General features: G+C 51.7%; 1 protein-coding gene across 4 annotated transcripts in view; it reads left to right on the forward strand.

The window, feature by feature from the left end:
* The window catches only part of CSGALNACT1 (chondroitin sulfate N-acetylgalactosaminyltransferase 1), a 339,116-nt gene that overhangs the window by 240,659 nt on the left and 75,952 nt on the right, over positions 1-22,505 (forward strand). For all 4 annotated transcript variants that reach the window (XM_070781517.1, XM_070781520.1, XM_070781519.1 and 1 more), the window contains exon 3: positions 15,418-16,284. In XM_070781517.1, coding sequence (XP_070637618.1) covers positions 15,675-16,284 — 610 coding nt within the window. In that variant the 5' untranslated portion in view covers positions 15,418-15,674. The remainder of the gene's footprint in view (positions 1-15,417; positions 16,285-22,505) is intronic.

The following is a 22,505-nucleotide window of genomic DNA, read 5'->3' on the forward strand; positions in this document are numbered from 1 at the left end:
GGCTGCAGTCACCATCTGCAGTGATTTTGGAGCCCAGAAAAATAAAGTCTGACACTGTTTCCACTGTTTCCCCGTCTATTTCCCATGAAGTGATGGGACCAGATGCCATGTTCTTCATTTTCTGAATGTTGAGTTTTAAGCCAACTTTTTCACTCTCCTCTTTGTACTTAATGTATATGCACTTACACTTATTTCTAAGTGCAGACATGTAGATACAGGTCTGTGTGATACAGGTAGCTGATGTCTTGAACTTGGCTTGCCATACGTAATTCGTTATTCATTAGGTGCAGTACATGCTTGTTAAACAGCTTGTTGTCTAAAGATTCCGTTAGCATCTTGTCCAGTCCTGGAATGACCAGAGCTTTGCTAATTTTAGTATGAGAAGAATGAGCCAAGTATTTTTTATTTGGGGGTACTTTACTCAGGATATAATTTAGAAAAGTAGGATCTAGATTGACGTTTGTCAAGTACACAGTTCCCCCCCATTAAATCGCATGATATTTTTGAGAATGCTGTATTTTCGTTTGTAATTGACTGCTGTTGGGTGATGCCTCCTAAGAGTGTAAGTAATCTCTTTATCAGTCAAAGAAGCATTTTTCTTTTTATCTGTACGTCTTAAATGAATCTATAAGTTCAGAGTTAAGGGTCCTTAAACAATGACTCTTCTACCCTCCGAGTTAAGGGAGCGCATGCTTCTGGGTAGAACCTGGGTCCAGCCCCTAAGTCCGTGTTCTCTTCTGTCAACCCGGTTGGATTTCAGAGACGGGTTGCGGGTGGGATTGGACAGGGGGCAGCTCTATGGGCCTGGACAGCAGTCCCTCCGCAGGCAGCAGAGCAGAGCTGCCACAGCCTCCCCCATCACGGGGGTCTGACCGGGCACTCAGGCTGTGGGCCGGCCGCTCCGGGTTGGCAGCTTGTCCCCAGTCACCGACGACGACCCCCTGAGCAAGGTCTCCAGTAGTCTGGGCTCACCCCTGTTGATCAAGTCCACACACCGAGCCGTCCCTCCAGCTGTCTGTCTGTCTGTCTCTGGGGGAGGGGAGGCCTTTCTGAGCACACCTGGTGCCAGGTGAGGAATGGGCAGTGTTGTGGGAGTGGTGGGGAGCAGGATTAGAGAGGAGCTGGGGGCCAGAAGCGGGTGCCAGCCATCTGAGAACAGACTTGGCCTTGAGCTTGCTGTGGAAACCAGAATGTGTTTTCCTCAATTATCACCTCCTAACGCGCTGTTCTCGGCATTGTTCCTTTGACATTTCTGCAAGTTCTTTGTGTCAGTCACAGTGAAGATAAAAGCAGCGATGATCCCACCCGTTGTGAGTGTTTCGGTTTTGTACCCTGCAAAGCATCTCCACATTTGTTTAAAGAAAACTGACATTATTTTTTCATGAGCTCTGCAGCTGGGATTGTGTGCCCTTGAGGGAGACCTTGACCTCGCAAATGAATGAGATGAAGAATAGGAAGCTTCTGTGCTGAAGTAGGCGAGGGGACGGGGCGGGGGCGGGGGGGGGGGGGCTCCCTTTTCTGAATTACTAGAGAGAAAGACCAGTAGATTATATGTGCTGCTAAGGCCTGAAGGTGTGGTCTGGTTTGTGCTTTGCCCTGTCTCTGGATTCCCTGGTGGCTGCTCAGGGCCGGGTGGGGGTGGGATGGCCCCGCTTCATTCTTTTCAGCATCTCTCGTGTGACGCCGAAGCTGAGGTTGGGGAATATTTGACAGAGGTGCCCTTCATTTTGTTATGTTTCTGCTTATGTCAGTCCTATCCGGGAGCCAGAAACTTGGAAATAAATATCAGCCAAAGGTAGGCAAGCCACAGGGTCAGCTCTGCAGCCAAGGAAGCTCCTTAAACATCTCACCTCATTATAGGCTTTTAATAGAGATGAAGCAACACTCATTAAACATGGAGCTCGTCTCAGACTCACTTCTCCACAGGATAATTGCCTTTGAATCAATCTTGAGACCCATTAGCTTGGTTTAAGAAAAAAAAAATTCAACTTTTTTTTTTCTACGTGGAAGGAGTTAATGTTAAAGAAAAAATACACACTGTTGCATTTAAAATGGATAACCAACAAGGACGTGCTGTATAGCACGGGGAACTCTGCTCAGTGGCAGCCTGGATGGAGGGGAGTCTGGGGGACAGTAGGGACACGTATATTATGGGTGGCTGAGGCCCTTTGCTGTTCACCTGAAACTCTCACACCATTGTTAATTGTCTAGACTCCAGTATAAAATAAAAAGTTTAAAAATAAGTAAGGACTGTGACAAGGTCATGGAGTTTTCACCTTGTCTGGAGCACGTGAAAGAAAGAGGTTTGAACACCCAGAGGCACACTCAGACACACAGTCCAGGAAGGGGAGGGGTAAATCGGGAGTTTGGGATGAACATGCACACCACTGTACATAGGAAGTAATCGTCAGGAACCTACTGTATCGCACGGGAACTCTATTCAATATCTTGTGATAACCTGTAATAGAAAAGTATCTGAAAAAAAAAATCTAGAAAAAACTAGACACTGTCAATGGAGTATCTTTAGAATTCTTTATCTTTTCCCCTTTTAAAAATTAAAACAATGGGCGTCCTTACTAGTGGAGCTGGAGTGGGAGCGGAACGTTGACCACATCCCCTGGCAGCCGGTGGGGCCCTCAGCGCGCCCCTCCTCTGACCCTGTGATCGTCCGAACGGTCTCACTCGATACGTACTCAGTGACTGGGTGGATAAAGTTCATGTTAATCGTGACATCGCTGCTGAATGTCAGGAGCTATTTTCTGCTCCCTTGTTACTATGGAGGAAATGGTTGTCATGAGGGTCCCACCTGCCACCTTCTGGTGGGACCAGGTGGGTGGTCTCAGAGCTCCATGTGCATAACCAGAAGGTTTTATTGTTGTTTAAAAAAAATTTTTTTTAAACCCCAGGCGTAGCTGTAGTACCAGCAGCTAGAACTAGAATGCTGCTGTATCAAATCATGTCTTTTCAAGCTACTGGAAAATTGCCTTTAGAAATACCCTAGGAGGATCAGAGATTTCTCTCAAAAAAACAGTACCAGCTGGCGTTTGACCTGGTGTGTCCCACTTTGGTTGAGTTGTGCCTGTGGTCCAAGTGGGCAGTCTGTTGGTCAGGCAGTCTGCTTCCTGCTTGGCCGGGAGGTATACTCCCCAATACCCGAGTGATGTCCAGGATGTGTGAAGACCTCCTGCCCTGTGCTGTCCTGATGCCAGGGTGCCATGCTGAGTCTTTACATGCAGTGACCTTTCAAAGCCCCCTGGGAACCTGCCTGGGGTCCCCACCTCTCTGTTTAAATGCAGTTCGGGGAAAACTTTTCAGATACACTACAATTTTCTTCTCTTTTAAAAAATAAACCAGACTTTGGGGGATGACGAGGATGTGAAGGAGCTACTTTGATATGCAGTGTGGGCTTTCCTGGTGGCTCAGATGGTAAAGAATCTGCCTGCAATGCTGGAGATGCAGGTTCCATCCCTGGGTCAGAAAGATCTCCTGGAGGAGGAAATGGCAACCCACTGCAGTATTCTGGCCTGGAGAATCCCACGGACAGAGGAGCCTGGTGAGCTACAGTCCATGGGGTCACAAAGAGTCAGACACGACCGAGTGACTGACACCTTGACACACTTCAGGGTGCAGGATAGAGGCAGGGACCGGGCATCCCAAGTCCAGGCGTCTGCTTCTGACTGTGCTTTATGCTGACCCCATCACTTTGTCTCAACAGCAGCTGTTTCTTCCAGGCTCACCTTTCTGGTTGGTGAAACGATGGCTGTGCCAGACTGATCCCCCTCCAACCCCACGGCCCCCACCTCAGCAACCGGGCGTGTCCAGAACGAGACCCCTCTTTCTGCTGATCTCCCCATGAGCCTGTCCTTTCCCAGAGCTCCACCCGGCACCCTCCTCCTCCGTGGATGCTCCCTCTCCCGTGTCAGGCCGGTCTCCAGTCCAGGTCCTGGAGATGGAACCCAACGGACCTTTCTAGAACCTCCATCCCCCACACTGAGTACTGCTGGCTCCACTTGCCTTACTCCACCCCTCAGAGGCGCACTGACCTCAGGCCCATCTGCCCAGTGCCGATCGCCTTTCTCCGGGGCCTCTCAGCCCTGTCCATTTGCTGAAATTCAGTTCAGCTCACAATGACTCCTGTTTAAGAAAGGTAGCCGGCTGGCTGACCACTGCCTGTAGGCTATAGTGCAGATGCCCTATGGCGACAGAAGGCTTGTCTCCGCACAGACCCCTCTTACGACACCATAGACAATGTGGCTCAAACAGCACGTGTTTAATTCTCACAGCTCTGGAGGCCGGAAGTCTGAGGTCAGGGTGCCAGCCCGGCCAGTTCCTTGTATTCCGGTCCCCTGATGCACCAGCCTTGCTCCCTGGCCAGGTTCTATGCTTTCCCTCTACAAGGCCCAGGCCTCTTAAAAGCACATAGTACAGGGTAGAGAAGGGCTCCCCGGGTGGCTCAGTGGTAAAGAATCCGCCTGCCAGTGCAGAAGACGTGGGTTGGATCCCTGGGTCAGGAAGATTCTCCTGGGAAGGAAACAGCAACTCACTCCAGTATTCTTGCCTGGAAAATCCCATGGACCCAGAAACCTGGCGGGCTGCAGTCCATGGGGTCACAGAAGAGTTGGACATGACTTAGTGACAACAACAGCAAGTGGCAGAGAAGCCACAGGGCCTGGTGATGGAGAGACAGACAGTAGGGCCATGCTGCCTGGGCTGGAAACCCACTTCTACCCTTTCGTTGCTGGGTGACCTGAGGCAGTGACTAACCTCTGCCTCAGTGACCTTACCTGCAAAATGGGTATGATGTTAATAGAACCTACCTCATCGGAGACATCAGAGAAGCAGGAGGAAGAGGCAAGTAGAGTGGGGTCCTAGACAGGAAAGTTTCCAGGAGGGCCAGGGGATATTTTAAGAATGAAGCAGAGGGATGTTAGGGGAATATTAAGAAGTATTAAACTGAATAACAAACTTGGATTAAATAAGCACCCTGTGTTGTTTATCTCGTGTAGAAATAGGACAGTTTTCATTGCCGGTAACTTTCTTTCTAGGAGTGATATCTGGAAATGCTTTTAGCTAGTCCCCTAGTGATCAGTTGGCCACCTCAGCAGAAATAGTGGAGGCAGGAGAGGCTTGGTGTCCGGGTTCAAGCCAAGGGATGCCGGGGCATACTAGCGGAGGGGCTTATGGTATGGTGGGCCACAGCTGGACTTTAAATATGGTTTGTGATCAACCCGAGGTTTTATTTTTTGTGAAAATAATGCTACATCTTTCATTTATACGATATTGCACTAATAGTATATTTTTCAGCATTGCTGGTTCTTTTCTGCACTCATACTCTGCTGACCTGGCTCCATGGGATTTCTAACTCCTGTGCAGGCCTTGCTGTCTCAGTCCTGTTTGGTAAGGACCGCTTTGTGGAAGCACGGCCCCGTGTGTGTGCTGGTGCCTACTTCTTGGTGGGAGAGGACCAGGTCGGAGGACCGAGCTGAGTCAGGTGGTCATTTTGTCTTGACTCAGGACAGTGGTTGACTCCTAGGCTTCACACAAGCCAGCAAAATGCGTTGCTGGCCTCCACAGGGTGGGTCCCAGCACTTTTGATTCAGGATGTGTCTGGGGGTCGGTTGCTCCTCTGGGGCCGTGGCAGGGTTGGGGAGCGGCTGTGCTCACCCGCTTCTTTCCGGAGACCTGGGGCAGCCACACTCACACATCACACGGCTGGTGCCGGAAAATGAGTGTCAACCCTGGCGGGGGGCGGCTTGCGTAGCCACGGGGTGTCAACAGGGTGTCCACGGGGCCAGGAGAGAGCCGTGGGTCGCCACTGTTTGCCCTAATGTGGGGTCTCCCCCAGGGGAGCCCAGGGTGGGGAGGGGAGAGGCCCTGGGCACCCCTCCCCGCTTCTCCCCCTCCAGACCCAAGCTCTGCTGTCTCGCGCTCTCAGCGGCTGGTGTCTGGTTCCGCTTCGCCTTGGCGGCTGTTGGTGCTCTTTGGAGAGCTTTCCCTGGCGCACATGTTCGCTGCCTGCCTACACTTCCCTGTGGCCCTGCTCGTGGGCATCGCCTCCCCTTTGCCACCATGGTCTGATTCTGTAAGTGTGCTCACTCTGTCTGTGCTCTGGGGTGTCGTGCTGATGGGCGTCGACGCCCTTGGGGGTGTGGAGGCTCCCGGCCGTGTGGGAAAGTCTCAGATCTCCCCAAAGTCCGGTTTCCTACTCTCGAGATCGGGATCACCAACTCGCGTGAGGTTCACGGGAGACGGCAGATGATGCTTGAGGGGCAGTGATTCTTGGAATGTCCTTGAGGGAGCTGCTGGGCTGCCTGAAAGGCCATCAGGTCCCTGCCTGGGACTTGTCACCTGCTCGGTGGGTGTGCAGCCGCTCTGTGTCTGAAAGTGTTTTCAAGACGGGGCTGGGGTGCGGGGGAGGCATTTGGTGACGCTCGTTTCTCATCCTCTTCTTCTCCTCCCTCCTCCGATCTGCTAATCGGTGCACGAGAACTCAGCTTTCCCCCTCTCTTCTGCCCTCCCTGTAAGTGAGCCTGAGCGCCCGCCCCCATCCTCGGCCTTCACAGCTCAGGGAGGGTGACTCACGCCTCCCACCTCCCCGGGAGCTGGTGTTTACCACCCAGCGACTCCGCCCCGCATCTGCGTGGGGGCCCTGCTTGCCTGCCGCTCTTGGCTAGGAGGGCTTGGCACAGAGCCCTGCTCACTTTTAATTAGTCCTCTCCGTGTTGATTACCAGCACGCCTTTCCCCGGAAGCTGGACTGTGTGACCTCGGGACGTGGTCTCCCCAGGGGTGCACTTCCCTGAGTCTCCAGCGATGTCACTTTCCAGGGTGGCTTCTGCCTGCACGGGAGCATAGGTGACGTGTGGTGATGGCCATTGCACGGGCAGCCCCTTCACCAGCCTCTGGAGGAAGGAAGGGAGAATTCGGTGTTTGGCAGAAGAGAGCTCGTAGTGAGTCCAGCCAGCATCTCGGTTAACTGACCAAGAGATGTCCTGTTTTTCTCCTTTCGAAGAAGAAATTCCCCTTGCCGGAGTGCATTTTAGTTGCGCTGTCTTAAACCTGATGCGTGGGGTAGGGCTCCTGGCATCTGCTCAGAGGCCTCTGGCTGTTGCAGGCTTGTTCTGTCCCCGGCCCCACTGGGGGGCCCCAGGCACGCCCGGGATCCCCGGTATTTCCAGGGACACTGTGAGTTTGCAGAGCTGCTAAGGGGATGCGGACGTACAAACCACAGCTAAATGGGGAGACAAAACATGATGGAGAAAAATGACTGCTCTGTACCACGTCTGAGAGGCCAGGCAAGATCCACTGGGTGCTTAGAAGCAAGAAAAATTGGACAGGTTGGGTGCAGGAGGAGGGGCGGGTCGCAGCAAGCAGTTCGGGATTCCTGAGGGTAGTGAACGGCACAGCCTGGCGGGTACCAGCCCGGTGTGGCATCAAGACTGAGCCGGATTTGATGCGGGGCTTGGCTGCTGGCCGGTTCTGCACCGGGGGCTAGTGACCTCACTGCTGTCAGCCTCAGTGTCCTTATCGTTAATGAGATTGTTTTGAGGATTAAATGAGATAATGTTTATAAACTGCTTAATCTGGGGTCTGGCCCAGAGCAGATGCTAAGTGGGTGTGATTGATTGTAAGCACTGGGAGGGGCTGGGAGCCAGGTTTCTCAGGCGGCCCCACCAGCCCCAGAGACCGGGCGGGACAGAGGGGCAGACAGAGACAGGACAGGTCTCTTTGGCAGCTGACTCAGCCCTGCTCTTATGCTTGGGGCATCTTCCTGCCAGGAAGAGCTTCTTCGTGGGCCGAGACCATGCAGCGTGAGCCCTGTGTTCTCTTGTGGAACCTTTCTCTCTTGTCACCCCCGCCTCCAGGTTCCACGGCCCCAACCTGTGCCAACTGACCCCCTTAGATGCTCCTGAAACAAGGGCAGAGGTGGCAAGGGGGATGGGAAGGAAGATCTACGTGTATTTCAGGAAGACCCTCTCTTTCAAACATTCACTGGCAAATTAGAAGCCAAAATCCAAAGCGATCAGCACGGAGGGCTGGCCTGTTTCCTGGCTTTTCAGCTTTCAGAGTTGTGACTCATCTCTGCATTCATTTTCTGGTTAGCAGACCCTAGTGTCTTTTTTCTGCATTTCCCTGTCTCTGCTTCAAAGTAGGGAAAACGGAAGCAGAAGGATTCCTTCCAAGCAGTATGGAGATGCGGGTGCTGGAGGGGTGCCTCCCAGCAAGGGGCTTTCCATCCCTCTGGGCCGTGGGGAACCCCCTCTGGATCTGGTTACAGGGAGGACCCTCAGGGCATCTTGAAGGCCATGAGGTCCAAGTCCTCCAGGTTGGAAGGGAGGGAAGCATGCTCGTGGTTGGGGCCAGGCAGTGTCTGGCGGTTGGTGTTGGAGACCCTGGGATGGCGCCAGGGGTCCAGAGGCAGGCAGGTCACCCTGTGGATTGGGAGCCTGCACTGGGCCCTGGGTGGGTGGGGCTGCAGTTTTGTGTCCTGGGGATACCGGAATGAAAGGCGGTGAGGAGGGCAGTTATGTGGGAGCCAGAAGCAGGTCCCGGGGGAGCCCAGGATGGTCCATTGGAGTGAGAAGACATTCAAAGCATTTTTCATGATTCATTGTTGTCGGGGTATTGTTTTGTGAACATGTAACTCAGCAGTATTGTAAGATTGGTGTGTAGCTTGTCAATGAATTCATTAGACATTTGGTCCTCACCCACTGGTCACTTCCTGCCGGGCATGCCGAGCTGTTTACATCCATCAGCTTGGAGACCACTGATCCGGGGGTGGAGGAGGAGCATGGCCCTCAAAGCCTGTCGTGGACAGAGCCTTGGGCCGGGCAGCCTGGCATCAGGCTGGGGAGGCTGTGAGGATGCTCCCCGACCACACTGACACTGTGATGCCAGGTGAAGGCTGTGCCCCGCTGGCCCTCACCCGGTCCTGTGTGGACAGCGACACTGATCTTCCCTGCGCTCCTCAACTGCCGTCAGAAGCACCCTGAGGCTGACAGTGCTTGGCACAGGATGAGTGCTGACTCAAGCCGCCTGGAGAAGAGACGCTTGTGTTGCAGAAAGATGTGCGATGCCGGAGAAGTGCAGCTCCTCAGCTCCCGGGGGTGTGATTTGGGAAGAATATGCTCATTTTCCGGCAGTTTTAACATCCCTGCAACATCTCAGCCCTAAAGTGGCAGATGTGAACAAGAGGCGGCTTGCTCTGGACCACACGACGCTGCGGCAGGAGTTGCATCTCTAAGAGACCGGGTGGGAAAGAGTTAGAAAGAAGTGTGTTCACAGGAGGCAGGGAGGTGGGGCTGGGAGCTGGGTGTCTTCAGCTCCCGGAGTGGCTTTGGTCTGCCTTTTGCTGGATTCTGCAGAATTTCCCGCACTCCTGCGGGTGGCCTTGGCCCCTCACACGTGCCCCAGGCCGACAGGGAGGCAGGGATGCCAGGCCATGCTGGGAGCTGCCTGGTGCATACGGGAGCTAAGTGGAAGCAGAGAGAATTCCTGCAGCGCTGAGGCAGGCCAAGGGTTTGTTGTTGTTCAGTCACTCAGTCGTGTCCGACTCTTTGCGACCCCATGGACTGCAGCACGCCAGGCCTCCCTGTCCATCACCAACTCCTGGAGCTTGCTCAAACTCATGTCCATTGAGTTGGTGATGCCATCCAACCATCTCATCCTCTGTCACCCCCTCCTCCTCTTGCCCTCAGTCTTTCCCAGCATCAGGGGCTTTTCCAGGGCGAGGCTTACAGAGTCACTTTATATATGTTTCTGAGAGCATCTGAAGTCTGTCTGAATAAGTGTCCTTGCATGATGCCTTCTGCACACACATTCAGGATAGTGTGCTTACCCAGGAGATGGGACCTCAATTTATGTTCCGTTGCTGCTGCTGCTGCTAACTCGCTTCAGTCGTGTCCAACTCTGTGCGACCCCATAGATGGCAGCCCATCAGGCTCCCCCGTCCCTGGGATTCTCCAGGCAAGAACACTGGAGTGGGTTACGATTTCCTTCTCCAATGCATGAAAGTAAAAAGTGAAAGTGAAGTTGCTCAGTCGTGTCCGACTCTTAGCGACCCCGTGGACTGCAGCCCACCAGGCTCCTCCATCCATAGATTTTCCATTAGTACAGCTAATCCTGCCACCGAGGGTCTGCCGTGCCCCTGCTTTCAAAGAGCCAATTGTCTGTGTCCCTCAAGGAGCCGCTGCACAGGGTGGCCTGGGGCCCTGGTCCCCTGCTTCCTGGCTCAGGACACGCGGTTGCTTTTCTTCGCTCCCGCCCTTCTGGCTGGGCGTGTGCCCAGGGTGGAGCTGTCCCGGGGCCTTTATGGCCATGCCCTGAACGGGCTCCTTTGTCACTCAGGCCTGTCACTGTGCCGAGTAGGGCTGCCTGGCCTGGCCTCACCAATGAGCCCCGACCCTTCTGCCTGCTGCCGTCATGGCCGCGTCTCACAGCGGGGCTTGTCCTGCGGTCCTCAGCGTGTGTGAACTTCTCAGGGACACTCGTAGAGGCCTCTTGGAAGGCTCTCTCTGTCACAGGCCACAGCCCTGCTGACCGAAATGTCCCCTGGCATCTGTAGCGTGAAACCGGGACACGCATCTAACAGCGCTTCTGTCCTGGCTGTAGAAATTGTAATGTCTACTCTCCTCATTTTCGGTGACTGTTAGACCCTGGACCAAACTTAAGACATGTCTTCATTTCACTCTGTTTCCACTCTAAGATGAAAGGATACACAGTCCCTGTAGCCGCTTGCCTATCTTAAGGAATGTTGTAGATACCTAACATTTATTTTAAGCTCTTGTCATTTTGAAATTTATTTTTTTATACTTCTCAACCCTATCCCCTGTACATTTGGTAGGAGGGAACATGGCATTAGCGATGATATCTGTCTCAGTGTAGTTTGGCTGTTAAGGGTTCGTGTTACAGTTATTGGCAAAGGGCTTCATTCCCCTGCAAGCTCATGAACTTGCTCCTGGAACTTGGGCTCGGTCCCCTTTTCATCTCCTGTAACTTCTTGTCGGCAGGGTACTAGCAGATGCTCAGTAACAGCGAGGATGAACAGCGACAGCCTCCTGGATTCTTCCCCGTCTTGGGCCCTTGCTGTGCTCTCTGGAGGCCTGGGGCTGCCCCAGACGCTTGCTGGTCAGCGCAGGCTGTCAGATGGCTTGCAGCTGGAGTCTGAGAAACCCACCGCATGACTGGGCCCCTTGGCTTAGGCCCTTGTGTCTTTCAGACTCTCTGCCTTGACTGTTCAGAAAGAAATTCCTTAAGCAGCCCCCTGCCTGCATACCCCAGGGCAGAGCTATTAGGGTCAGTCTGCCTGTCCCGAGAGCCCCTGTCTGGCCCGAGAGTTTGGGGAGGGACCTTGCACTGAGTGGGCTCTGCCCTGGGTGATCTGGCGAGCACTGCTCTGCAGCATCGTCTGCCCTCGCAGCGGACCTTGGAGGAACCTGCTCTGCCCTGGGTGATCTGGCGAGCACTGCTCTGCAGCATCGTCTGCCCTCGCAGCGGACCTTGGAGGAACCTCCGCCTGCCCTTCTGTTGCTCAGAGGTTGTAAAAACAGCAGCAAAGCCACTGTGCTTGGCTGTCCCTTCAGTCTAGTCGATAAATGCTGTGCTTTTTGGATGGTGTGCGTCACAGAACATCCCTGGGGATTTGGCTGGGGCAGGGAAGCCTGGGGGGAGCTCTTGGGAAGGATGGACCTTTGAAGTGAAGGTGGCAGGGGAGTAAAAGGGCTTCCTCGGTGGCTCAGACGGTAAAGAATCTGCCTGCAGTGCAGGAGACCTGGGTCAGGAAGATCCCCTGGAGAAGGGAATGGCAACCTACTCCAGTATTCTTTCTTGGGAAATCCCATGGACAGAGGTGCCTGGTGGGCTACAGTGCACGGGGTCGCAAAGAGTCAGACACGACTGGGTGAAGAGAAAAGAAAAAAAGTATTACTTCTCAGGTGGACTTTTCTCTAAAGTACTGGATTTGAGTCAAACTTTTGCTTTAAAGCTATATCCATGGTTTATTTTCTTGAACTTTTCTGAAAAACAGACATAAAGTGTATGCCCTTGCTTGACTTCACAGTGATCTATCATTACTTTATGTCTACTTTTAATCAGGATTTAAAAAAAAACCTAATATTTGGTTATTTTGTAAAACAGCATTTTGAAATGTCTGATACATTTATGCTCTTGTTTTTTTCTCTCTAAACAATGAACAACAACAAAAAATCATCCTTAACTTTGCTCTACTAACTAGAGTACCAGAAAAATCTAATGCTAATTGCAATGACAATAAGGTAAAAAAAGATTTAAAAACAGTAAAATATAGCTAGCAGATGCAACGAGCCCGAGGATTTTTTTGTAGTTAAAAAGTAGGAACATGCACCTCCCTTTTACTCGTCCTAAGGTTGGTTACTGAGAGGACTTTGTTGTTGTTCAGTTGCCAGGTCACATCTGACTCTGTGACCCCATGGACTGCAGCACACCAGGCTTCCCTGTACCTCACCATCTTTCAGTTTGCCCAAGTTCATATCCATTGGTGCCGTCCAACCATCTCATCCTCTCTTGCCCTCTTCTCTTGCCTTCGATCATTCCCAGCATCAGGGGCTTTTCCAGTGAGTTGGCTCTTCCCATCAGGTCTTGCCCTTAACTACCCCAAAGATGGAACTCCTCTGAAATCTGAGTGCCTTTTCTGTTTTTTAAATAGTAGCACAATGCTGCTGGGATGGTAACAGCTGTATTTTCACTGTCTCTGATGATAGTGCCTGGTAATTACATGCTGGGCTCCATCTGCAGCTGTAAACACAGTGTAAATGTTAACTCTTTCATTCTCCCAGCACCTCTGCAGAGAGCGGGAGAGGCTGGGCCCTTGTGGTTTGCTTGTAGGTTTGGTCCGGGTTGTATGGTTGTATCTCATCGAGGCGTCCCGCATGTGTATGTGGTAGAGCTGGGAAGGTAACACCTTTGCTGCAGATGAAAAATACGATGTCGCCGTAGAAGCAGGAGTGGCGAGGATAAGCCTCCTGAATCCAGCAGGCAAACGTGCAACCAGTTTACTATTTTGATTACAGGATAGATTGCTAGAAACATCGAAAACCACTGCGTGCTGAGAGGTGCGGAGTTTTGTTGCTGATGTACCTTATCCGCTCCTGACCTTTAAGAGGAGCAATCCATCACTGCTCCCTTGGCAGTAATTTTTATGGCTTTTGATTCTTTTAAAAAGTCATTTCTTACTAAGCCTGTTTTTTTTCTCCTTTTATATCTCAAAGAGTGAAATACCAAATAACTTTGAAATTTATACTAGTGAACTTCAAAAGCTGGACTAGACTTTCAAGAGATTTATGGAATGGAACAAAATAATTATTGTACAGTTTTAAAAATTTTTAACCATTGCTTTAATGCACTGCTTCAGTTAACCAACATGATTTCAATTTATTATGCAAATACAACAATTATTCCATTCGAAACATTAGAAAGATTGTATACTTTGTTTCCCCAGCACAATTAATGGTGTTGAATGTTCCATTTGTTTGTTTGGTTGGTTTTTTTTTGACTTGCTTATTTGGTCTTTAGTGACAATCCATTTAAAGTAAAAGTCTTTTAAAGTGGCCGAATAACATGGTAATGTGTCTTCACTGGTAATTTAGTACTCGCATATAATGAGTTAGTACTCGTATATAATGAGTTAATCCAAGGGATGTCATTAAAAACAGCACGGTGCCTGAATTCCCAAGCTGAGATGTTTTTAATCACAGAATTACAGTAATTACATAAATCCTGGGATTTTCATCAGACGGAAACATGCACTAAACATGCACTTTAAACTCGACACCGATACCCAGGTACTGTGCTAAAGTATAGGCTGGAGAATCCTCAGGCCAAGGGAGACATTGGAGAGAATGTTAGGTGTTGCATCTTAAGGGAAAATTGGGAAATCAGCTATTTTGGTAACAGTAATATCATACAAGGCACATCCCCAGGAGCAGGAGAGAAAAACCCCAGGCTGTGGCTGCAGGACAAAGGGACAACTACTCAGACTCAGTGACCCTGCTGTTCGCTGCATTTTCAGCACACGGAGGGTGCAGAAGGATCACCTCCTCCTTTTCCCTGGGGCCCAGAAGCTACTAATTGCCTAGAGTTCTTCCGGTCCATCAGTGAGACAGCCCACCGGTAAATGAGGCGAGAATCTGGATATCTAGGTCTAGTGAAAACTATGTGAAAAGTAACTTTGTTATCGCAGGGATTTTTTTAAGTATTGAAATGACCCAGACACAGTACCCTCAGGGAGCTCGTTTCAGGGAAGTGATACGTTGAGTAAGAAGATGAGTGCATCTAGGAAAATTTATTAAAATCTCCCAAAACAAGAAATCTTATTTGATTCATTTATTGTTCTTTCTTTTTTGTGGCTCAGATGGGCAGGGGAGTCGAGCAAAGGGGATTGAGGAAGGGAGGGGGTTGAGGGGGTGAGGAAGAGAGGGTCATTGATGGATGGAGGAGGAAGGGGGTGCCTGGGAAAGGGGGACAGTGGGTCAGAGCCAGGTGGCCCTGCATTTGTTTGGGGGGATGGTGAAGTTGAGGTACAGAGTGTGTGCGTGTGACAGGCCGTGTGGGTCTGGCTGGGTATTCCTGGTGAGCCGCCAGGACAGGGAATTCCTCTTGGAGGGTGGGCAGAGGCATCCTGGGTTTGACTTCTCACCAAGCAGTGTTTCAGATCTCCTTCTCCCAGCCTCATCCCTTTCTCTGTAAACTCATCACCCACTGCCCTGGAAGAACTATCTGCTCATTCTGCATGTTACCATCCAAACTTAGCGTTGGCATATTTGAGCCTCCAGGTGCTTCCATGCTGCTCAGCAGAACGTGTGAGGACCACCCTGAGCCGGCCTGAAGCTCTTCCCCTGGGCGGGTGCCCTCGAGATCAGGGATGCTCACTGTCTGCATCTGGGCTTGAGCAGGGCATGTCTGCAATCCCACTGTCATTTAAGTTTTGCTTTTCCCTTTTAACCACGAAAATAATATGTGCCATTGTGGACAATTGACATGATAAAGAAAGCTCACCATTAATCCTACTCTAGTAAGAGAGAGCTCACACTTTGCCATCTTTTCTTCCTGTTTTTTTTTTCTGCATGCTTTGTTTTTTGTGTGCACGCCTCTGCAAATGGGTACCTGCATTCTGATTCAGAAACACCAAACAATATTTAATCACCTGTTGTAAGCATATTCTTTTCTCTTTTCGGCTGATTGCATGACTTGCAGATCTTAGTTTCCTGCCCAGGGACTGAACCCGGCTCTAGGGCAGTGAGAGTGTAGCAGTCCTAACACTGAACTGCCCGGGAGTTCCCAGTATTTTCCATAAACCCCACTGCATATTGATTATTGGCCCTCATGGTGAACACAAGGAGGTTATCGTCTTGAGTGAGTGTTATTGCCCTCTGTCTCTCCCCAGATCCCCTCTGGAAGGTTACGATGGGAATGAGCCTGACGACTTGGATGGTTTCCCCGACTTGCTGCCTCTGCCCCCACGTCCGTCCTTCGGAAGTCAGGAGAGTGCTGAGCGTGGTGGTGGCCTCCCAGCGACGAGGCGTGGCGGTGTAGACAGGAATGGATGAGAGCGGCTCGGGGGCCCTCGCACGCGTGCTTCCGGAGGTGTAGTCTGGGGACGCCCCTGCGGGCCGGGGCCGCATGGCCGACTCCTGAGCCAGGATGCTGCGCCGGGGGCTGCTCGCCTGGGCCTCCCGGGTGGTGGTCTTGCTCGTGCTTCTCTGCTGCGCGGCGTCTGTCCTCTACATGCTGGCCTGCACGCCGAGGGGCGATGATGAGCGCCAGGGGCTGCCCAGGGCCAACGGCCCCACGGGCAGGGCCGGCTCCCAGGCGGCAGTGCTCGGCTGGGAGGAGCGTCACCGCGACCACGTCGGGAGCCTCAAGAGGCAGATCGCGCAGCTGCAGGAGGAGCTGCAAGAGCGGAGCGAGCAGCTGAGGGCCGCGCAGCAGCTGGCGGGGGAGCCCGCGGGCGCCCCGGGCAGGGCCCAGGCCGACCTGCTGGCCTTCCTGCGCTCGCAGGTGGACAGGGCGGAGGTGCACGCCGGCGTCAAGCAGGCCACCGAGTACGCCGCCGTGCCCTTCGACAGCTTCACGCTGCACAAGGTGTACCAGCTGGAGACCGGCCTGACCCGCCACCCCGAGGAGAAGCCCGTGCGCAAAGACAAGCGGGACGAGCTGGTGGAGGCCATCCAGTCGGCCGTGGAGGCCCTGAACAGCCCCGCTGAGAGCAGCCCCGACCAGCGGCCCTACACGGCCTCGGACTTCATTGAAGGTTGGCCGGCTCGCCACGGGGGTGGGAAGTGGTGGGAGGGGCCCGGGGTCCCGGTCCAGGCAGGCCCGGGCTGTGGAGGTCTGCGGTGGCTTTGGGGATGAGACAGACGGCTTTGTGTGAGCCGCTTTAAGGACGAGGGACTACAGTGGCTGTGACCTGCAAGACGACTCAGCGTGGCCAGGGAAGGTGCAGAGTCAAGGAGGGAACAAAGGAAGCTGAGGGGAAGCTGACCAGGCAGCACCGCCAGGAACAGACTGACAGTACTGTTGACTGAAGCAAGCACAAATCCACCATGAGCCCAGGCCTGGACTGATTTAGACCAGTTCAGACTGGTTTGAACTGGCTGAAACTTGTTTAGACCAACTTAAAAAGCCTCTGACACTGGTTTAGACCTGTTTGAGCTGGCTGAGACTAGACCAGTTTAAAAAGCCTCTGAGGCTGGTTTAGACCTGTTTGAACTGGCTGAGACTTGCTTAGACCGGTATAAAAAGCCTCAGACCGGTTTGACCTGGTTGAGGCCAGTTCGAACCAGCTGAGACCAGGTGGAAATAGCTTAGACCCATTTGAACTGGCTTAGACCAGTTTAGATTGGTTTAGACCAGTTTGTACCATCTTAGACTGGTTTTATGGCAGCTTAGCCAAGAGCGGTTTTGAGTGTGACAGGCAATTTTCGTTTTATGACTTCTTACAGGCACTTCTGGAGACAGGGTCCTTTCATCAGGTCACAGAACAATAATAACTAACGTGCACCAGGCTGGTCTAGCTCTGTTTTGGAGAAGGAAATGGCACCCCACCTCACTCTTGCCTGGAGAATCCCAGGGACAGGGGAGCCTGGTGGGCTGCCGTCTATGGGGTTGCACAGAGTCAGACATGACTGAAGCGACTTAGCAGTAGCAGCAGCAGCAGCAGCTCTGTTTTAGCAAGTTTACACTTACAGTGACCCCTTGGAGGGGGTGAGGGGATGGAGGCTCAGATTAAGTAAATCACCTAAAATTGCTCCCTTACCAAGTGACAGTGGGGTGTGAACCCAGAATTCTGATTCCAGCATCCAGGTCCTTAACCACTGGGTCACACTGCAGGTCGTCAGAGCACCTGGAAGCTGAGAGTGAATGGCTCTTTTCTTCATGGATGTAGAGCAACCTTGTATTAACTTGCGTTTGTGCCAGTTTTAGAAGAAAGCTGTCTCATCTTGGAAGTTTCTTGCAGGCTCTTCTCACTGACTTTTCCATTGTTACCGATTCAAAAATCAGCTGATAATTTGGGAGAGGAGCTGCCTTTGAGGTTGCCCAGCTTTTCCTCCTGTTTCTGAATAGGACCTACTTCCCAAATACGTGGCTTGTCCACTCATCATGCTCCCTACTGGGTTCTGTAATGACCATCTCGTCCACCTGCAGGCAGGACAAACTGCCTTTAGTCGTATCAGAAACCCTCCCTCTGCTCCTCATGCCTGTTCTCTTTGGACGCCTTCCAGTCTTACCGTTTTTCCCTTTACAGGTGAACTGTAAGCTAATGCAGTTTTGATATATTATCTCTTTTCATATACCTGGAGCTCGGTAAAGAAATCTTACACAAGACCAAGCTTTTGATGTGTTTACTGAAAAAAAAAAAAGCATAACCTGAGAATTGTGAATTAAATTTTATTTGGGTGCAAAATGAGGACTTTAGCCAGGGACAGCATCTCAGAAACCTCTGAGGATAAGCCCCAAGAAGTGGGGTGGAGGTCAGGATGTATGTGATTTGGGTGAAGGGGGTCTGTGAAGCAACACATTTTGGAAGAAGGTTGCTGCTGGTCACGAGGAGCAGATGTCATCCTTGTAGAGGCAGATGACAAGTGTCCATTTTTCATCCATAGGTGTCAGGATTTTTTTGACTTATTTATTCTGAGGTATTAAAAGGCTCAGCACACCGGGAAGCTAGTAATCACAGGGTGAGCATTCGGTAAGTGTTTAAAATATCGTGAGGCTGTAGCCTCTCATTTTTAGGGAGCTTGAGAGCTTATAAAACATTTCCACAACTGTTATTTGCCTAGCCGACTTCCAGGGAAAATCATTAAACATCCTTTAAAAGGAACTCCTGGTTGCCCCTCACACAAAACCGTTTCAAAAGAACTTGATTACAGGTCCGCACCTGCACTGGGGCATGTTCACCCTTGTGGTTTTAATCTGCATTCGTGTTTGACATCTCTGCTTTTCTGTGCACAGTATCTGAAGTGTAAGGCCTGTGGTTCTCCGTCAGGAGAGACCTGGACCTCTTGTCCCTGAGCTGATGTGGTGTGACTGACTTCCTCTCAGAGACTGCTTGTCACGCTGCCCCGTGTGGGCAACACCCTGTGTGCGAAGGCAGGTCGGTCCACACACGCCTTCCAAACTTGGGGAAAGTCTACTCAGCTGTTTTGTACGATTGTCGTACACATAGTTGATACCACTTTTTCATTCTTATCACAAAAGACTATGGAGGCAGTTTTTACTTTCTCAGTAAATGGGTGTCAACAAAAGATTCCACTGGCCAGGAACTGCAGGAAGGCAGAGTGAAATCCAGTGCAAGGAATAACTGTCAGACAGAGACGTTTCTGAACAAAGTGGGGTTTCCTTCTCTACAAGGATTTTGTCATCAGCTGGATAGCTGGGAGGTTGTAACTGATGACTCTGTCATCAGAGAGGTGGCTGGACTGAGTTACATATGAAGGTCTTTGCAATCCTGGTTCATGATTCTTTGATCTACACCTAGTCAGGGAGAAAGAAGGGAAGAGAACGGGTCTGATTTGAAATCTTTTTTCTATAGGAATTAGAACAAGTGACAGAACCTTGTAAGGATTAAGTCTGTCTTTGCGATAACATGTTTAGGTTTGTAAACTGGAAGTTTGCAGCTCCCCTGGTGGCTCAGATGGTACAGAACCTGCCCACAGTGGGGGACACCCGGGTTCAATCCTTGGGTCGGGACGATCCCCTGGAGAAGGGAATGGTACCCCACTCTAGTGTTCTTGCCTGGAGAATCCCGTGGACAGAGGAGCTTGACAGGCTACAGTTTATGGGGTCACAAAGCATCAGGCTGAATGACTAACACTTTCACACTTTCACTTTCCATGGTAATCAGAACAAGCGACAGAACCTTGTAAGGATGAAGTCTGTCTCTAAGATAACATGTTTGGGTTTGTAAGCCTAACTTTGGACCCTTTTGTGTGTGGGTGTCAGCAGGCAGTTGAGTGGGAGTCTCCGGGCAGACCTGGGCTCCACACGCTTGTAGGGCTCCACACGAGGGTCATGGGTTGGGTGAACCCTGAATTCCTGTGATAAGGCTGGGGGTTCTTTGTGTTCAGACGAGGAATAATGAAAGTCTGAGAATGCTTCCGGATGATAATGGTTGTGTAGACTGAAAAGCCAGCCCTGGGGCAGGAGGCATGATGCCAGGGTGGGGGCTGGGCGACCCTGGTCCAGACCCCGCACCTCCCAGCAGCTGGGTCTCCTTGTCCTTCAGTCAGAGGCCGAGTTTCATGTCCCCCAAGGCCCACCCGGCCCCGCCTCCTGCAAATACGAAGCACAGCTTCAGCTTTGTTCCTCTCGGCTTTGCTGAGGGACCGTTCATGAGGGGTGCCCCAGCCCTCCGGATCCTGCTCTCTGGAAAGGAGGGACTCGGACAGTCTTCTCTGACCGTGGCCACCTCCTGCAGTTCCGTGAAACCTGCAGAGGGGAACGCCTGCTGATGACCGTCTAATTTGTTATCCACGCTGACTGAATTATTATCTATCTCTAAAAGATAGAGGAAGTGATGTTGACCCCTATTTCCAGATGTTTCTTCTGGCACTGATTTTTGCATTGGATTCTCACATAATAGCATGAATCTTTGGTACAACCATCTGGGAAAAGAAGATAAAGGAGAAAAACATCAGATCCTGTGCATTCGGAAACCCAACTGTTTATCTCAAGTGAAAAGAACACTGCCCTTTGTGGCTCAGCACCTCCTGTTCAGGTCTGAGTGGCACAACTTTTGGCTTTGATGGCATATTTTAAATAGAGCTCTGGCACCTGCAGCCATAAAACAATTTGTTGTTGTCTGGTCGGTCAGTTGTGTCTGACTTGTTGCGACCCCAGGGACTGCAGCACACCAGGCTTCCCTATCCTTCACCATCTCCTGGAGCTTGTTCAAACTCATGTCCATCGAGTCGGTGATGCCATCCAACCATCTCATCCTCTGTCGTCCCCTTCTCCTCCTGCCTTCAATCTTTCCCAGCATCAGGGTCTCTTCTAGTGAGTCAGATCTTCTCATTGAGTGGCCAGAGTATTGGAGCTTCAGCATCAGTCCTTCCAATAAGTATTCAGGACTCATTTCTTTTAGGAAAACAATGTAGCCTCCTGAATTATTATTGTAACCATCTAAACACTGGATAATGTGAGTCCTGTGTGAGGTGCAGTGTCTGCCTTCTCTGTGGGGTGGTTCTGAACCAGCCTGGGCAGCTCACTTGCTCCAGCTTTTCTAGGGTTAGTGGAAGCAAGAGTGGGTCAGATGCCGCAAGATTTGATTTTAGGATGAGATGGAGCTGAGCCAAAAGTCACGAGAAAGTGAAGCTTTTGATGGTGCCCTGAGACCCGTTTTAAAACAAGCGGATGTGGAAGTGGCTCCAAAACTTTAGTGGCTGCTGCGCAGTGATCTCCTGTGCTCTGCAGCCAAGACTGGGGAGGGGCTGGTTCCCAGGAGGCTGAGGCAGAGTGAGGATCCTGAGTGTTCTGCATCCTTTGTTGATGCCTCAGCTTAACCTCCAGGGATGCCCTGAGGACCACGATGCTAAGCTTTGCTAGACAAGTCAAGCCAGGTCCCAGGGCCGGGTGTCTGGAGGGCTGGGTGCTTGAGGCCATGGTGCTTGGCGTGCCTTGGGGAGGAAAGGTAAGACAGGTGTTAAGGTGCATTTCCGGGTGCTTGGGGGGCCTCTGGGGGTCTTGATGCAGAAATTAGGAAGAGGAGGGATTCTGTGCGGTGGGTGGGGTGTGGGGGGATGAGCAGATGGTTCACGGAGGTGGCTGCAGGCAGGACAGGATGGAGAGCTTGCAGTTTGCGGGCTTCTCATTCCAGGGGCTTCTCCTCCTGTGGAGTGTGGGCTCTAGAGGGCTGGCTCAGTCGTTGTGGTGCATGGGCTTAGTTGCCATGGGATCCCATGGTGGGATCTTCCTGGACTAGGGATTGAACCTGTGTCCCCTGCATTGGTAGGTGGAGTCTTATCCACTGTACCACCAGGGAAGTACATGCACATACACCCTTGAACACAGCCCTTTTGTAGAGAGCACCGCCCCCCCAAACCCCCCCACACCCCAGTTCCTTTACATTGTAAATGTCTCTGTCAGCAGCAGCCAGAGTTTCCTGCATCACTAGTCAGGCTCTATCTGATTCTCTCAAGGATGGGAGCTTTTGGGGGGCAGTGGTGAGATTACCTTTTATGCTTTGCTTAGAGTATCAGCAGTCCCTGGGGTCTGTAAAGCATTTCTCATCCGTATCTGCCTGCTTCCACTGGGGCTGCTGATTAGAGGTGGGCGGGGGTGCATGGGGAGGTGGGCTGCCAGGTGCTGAACCTTGGCCCTGGTGGCTTCATCCTCCTTAAAGGAGCTGAAGGAACTGAGGTGCAGGAGGGCTGGACCCCAAGGGGAGTGGCTTCATCGTGGAAACGCTGGCCTGCGTCCTGCCTGGCTCTCCTTCTGCCCTCAACCCCATCTTTGCTGTGAATGTAGATGAAGGGAAGGAACAGACTTTCCATCCTTGGAGGTTCCACTGGCTTATCAGTTGGTCTGGAAAACACAATCTGGAGATGTGGGTGTTTGTGGGGAGGACGCTGATGGTAGAGGACAGAGTGGAGGGGAAATGAGATTCCAGGAGGTGGTGGGTTAGGTGTGGCCGGGAGTGTCAGAGCCTCCTTTCGAATGTCTGTTTCTTGCGTCTGTGTGGCTGCGTTGAGCTTTGTTTGTGACGCACCGGCTCTCCATCGCATCGTGCGCGGTCTTCTGTTGCAGCACGCGGCCTCTTCAGTTGTGGTGCGTGGGCTGAGTTGCTCCATGGTGTGTGGGATCTTAGTTCCCTGACCAGGGATCAAGCCTGAGTCCTCTGCATTAGAAGGCAGATTCTTAATCCCTGGACCACCAGGGAAGTCCCACAAAGTGTCATAGCTTCTTAAGTAGAGGGCTAGATGGATAATAGGAGAGTTAAGCTCTGAGGTTTCTGAAGGCTTGGATGTTCAGTCT

This window comes from Bos indicus, chromosome 27 (assembly GCF_029378745.1).
Source record: "Bos indicus isolate NIAB-ARS_2022 breed Sahiwal x Tharparkar chromosome 27, NIAB-ARS_B.indTharparkar_mat_pri_1.0, whole genome shotgun sequence".
NCBI classification, from domain to species: Eukaryota; Metazoa; Chordata; class Mammalia; order Artiodactyla; family Bovidae; genus Bos; species Bos indicus.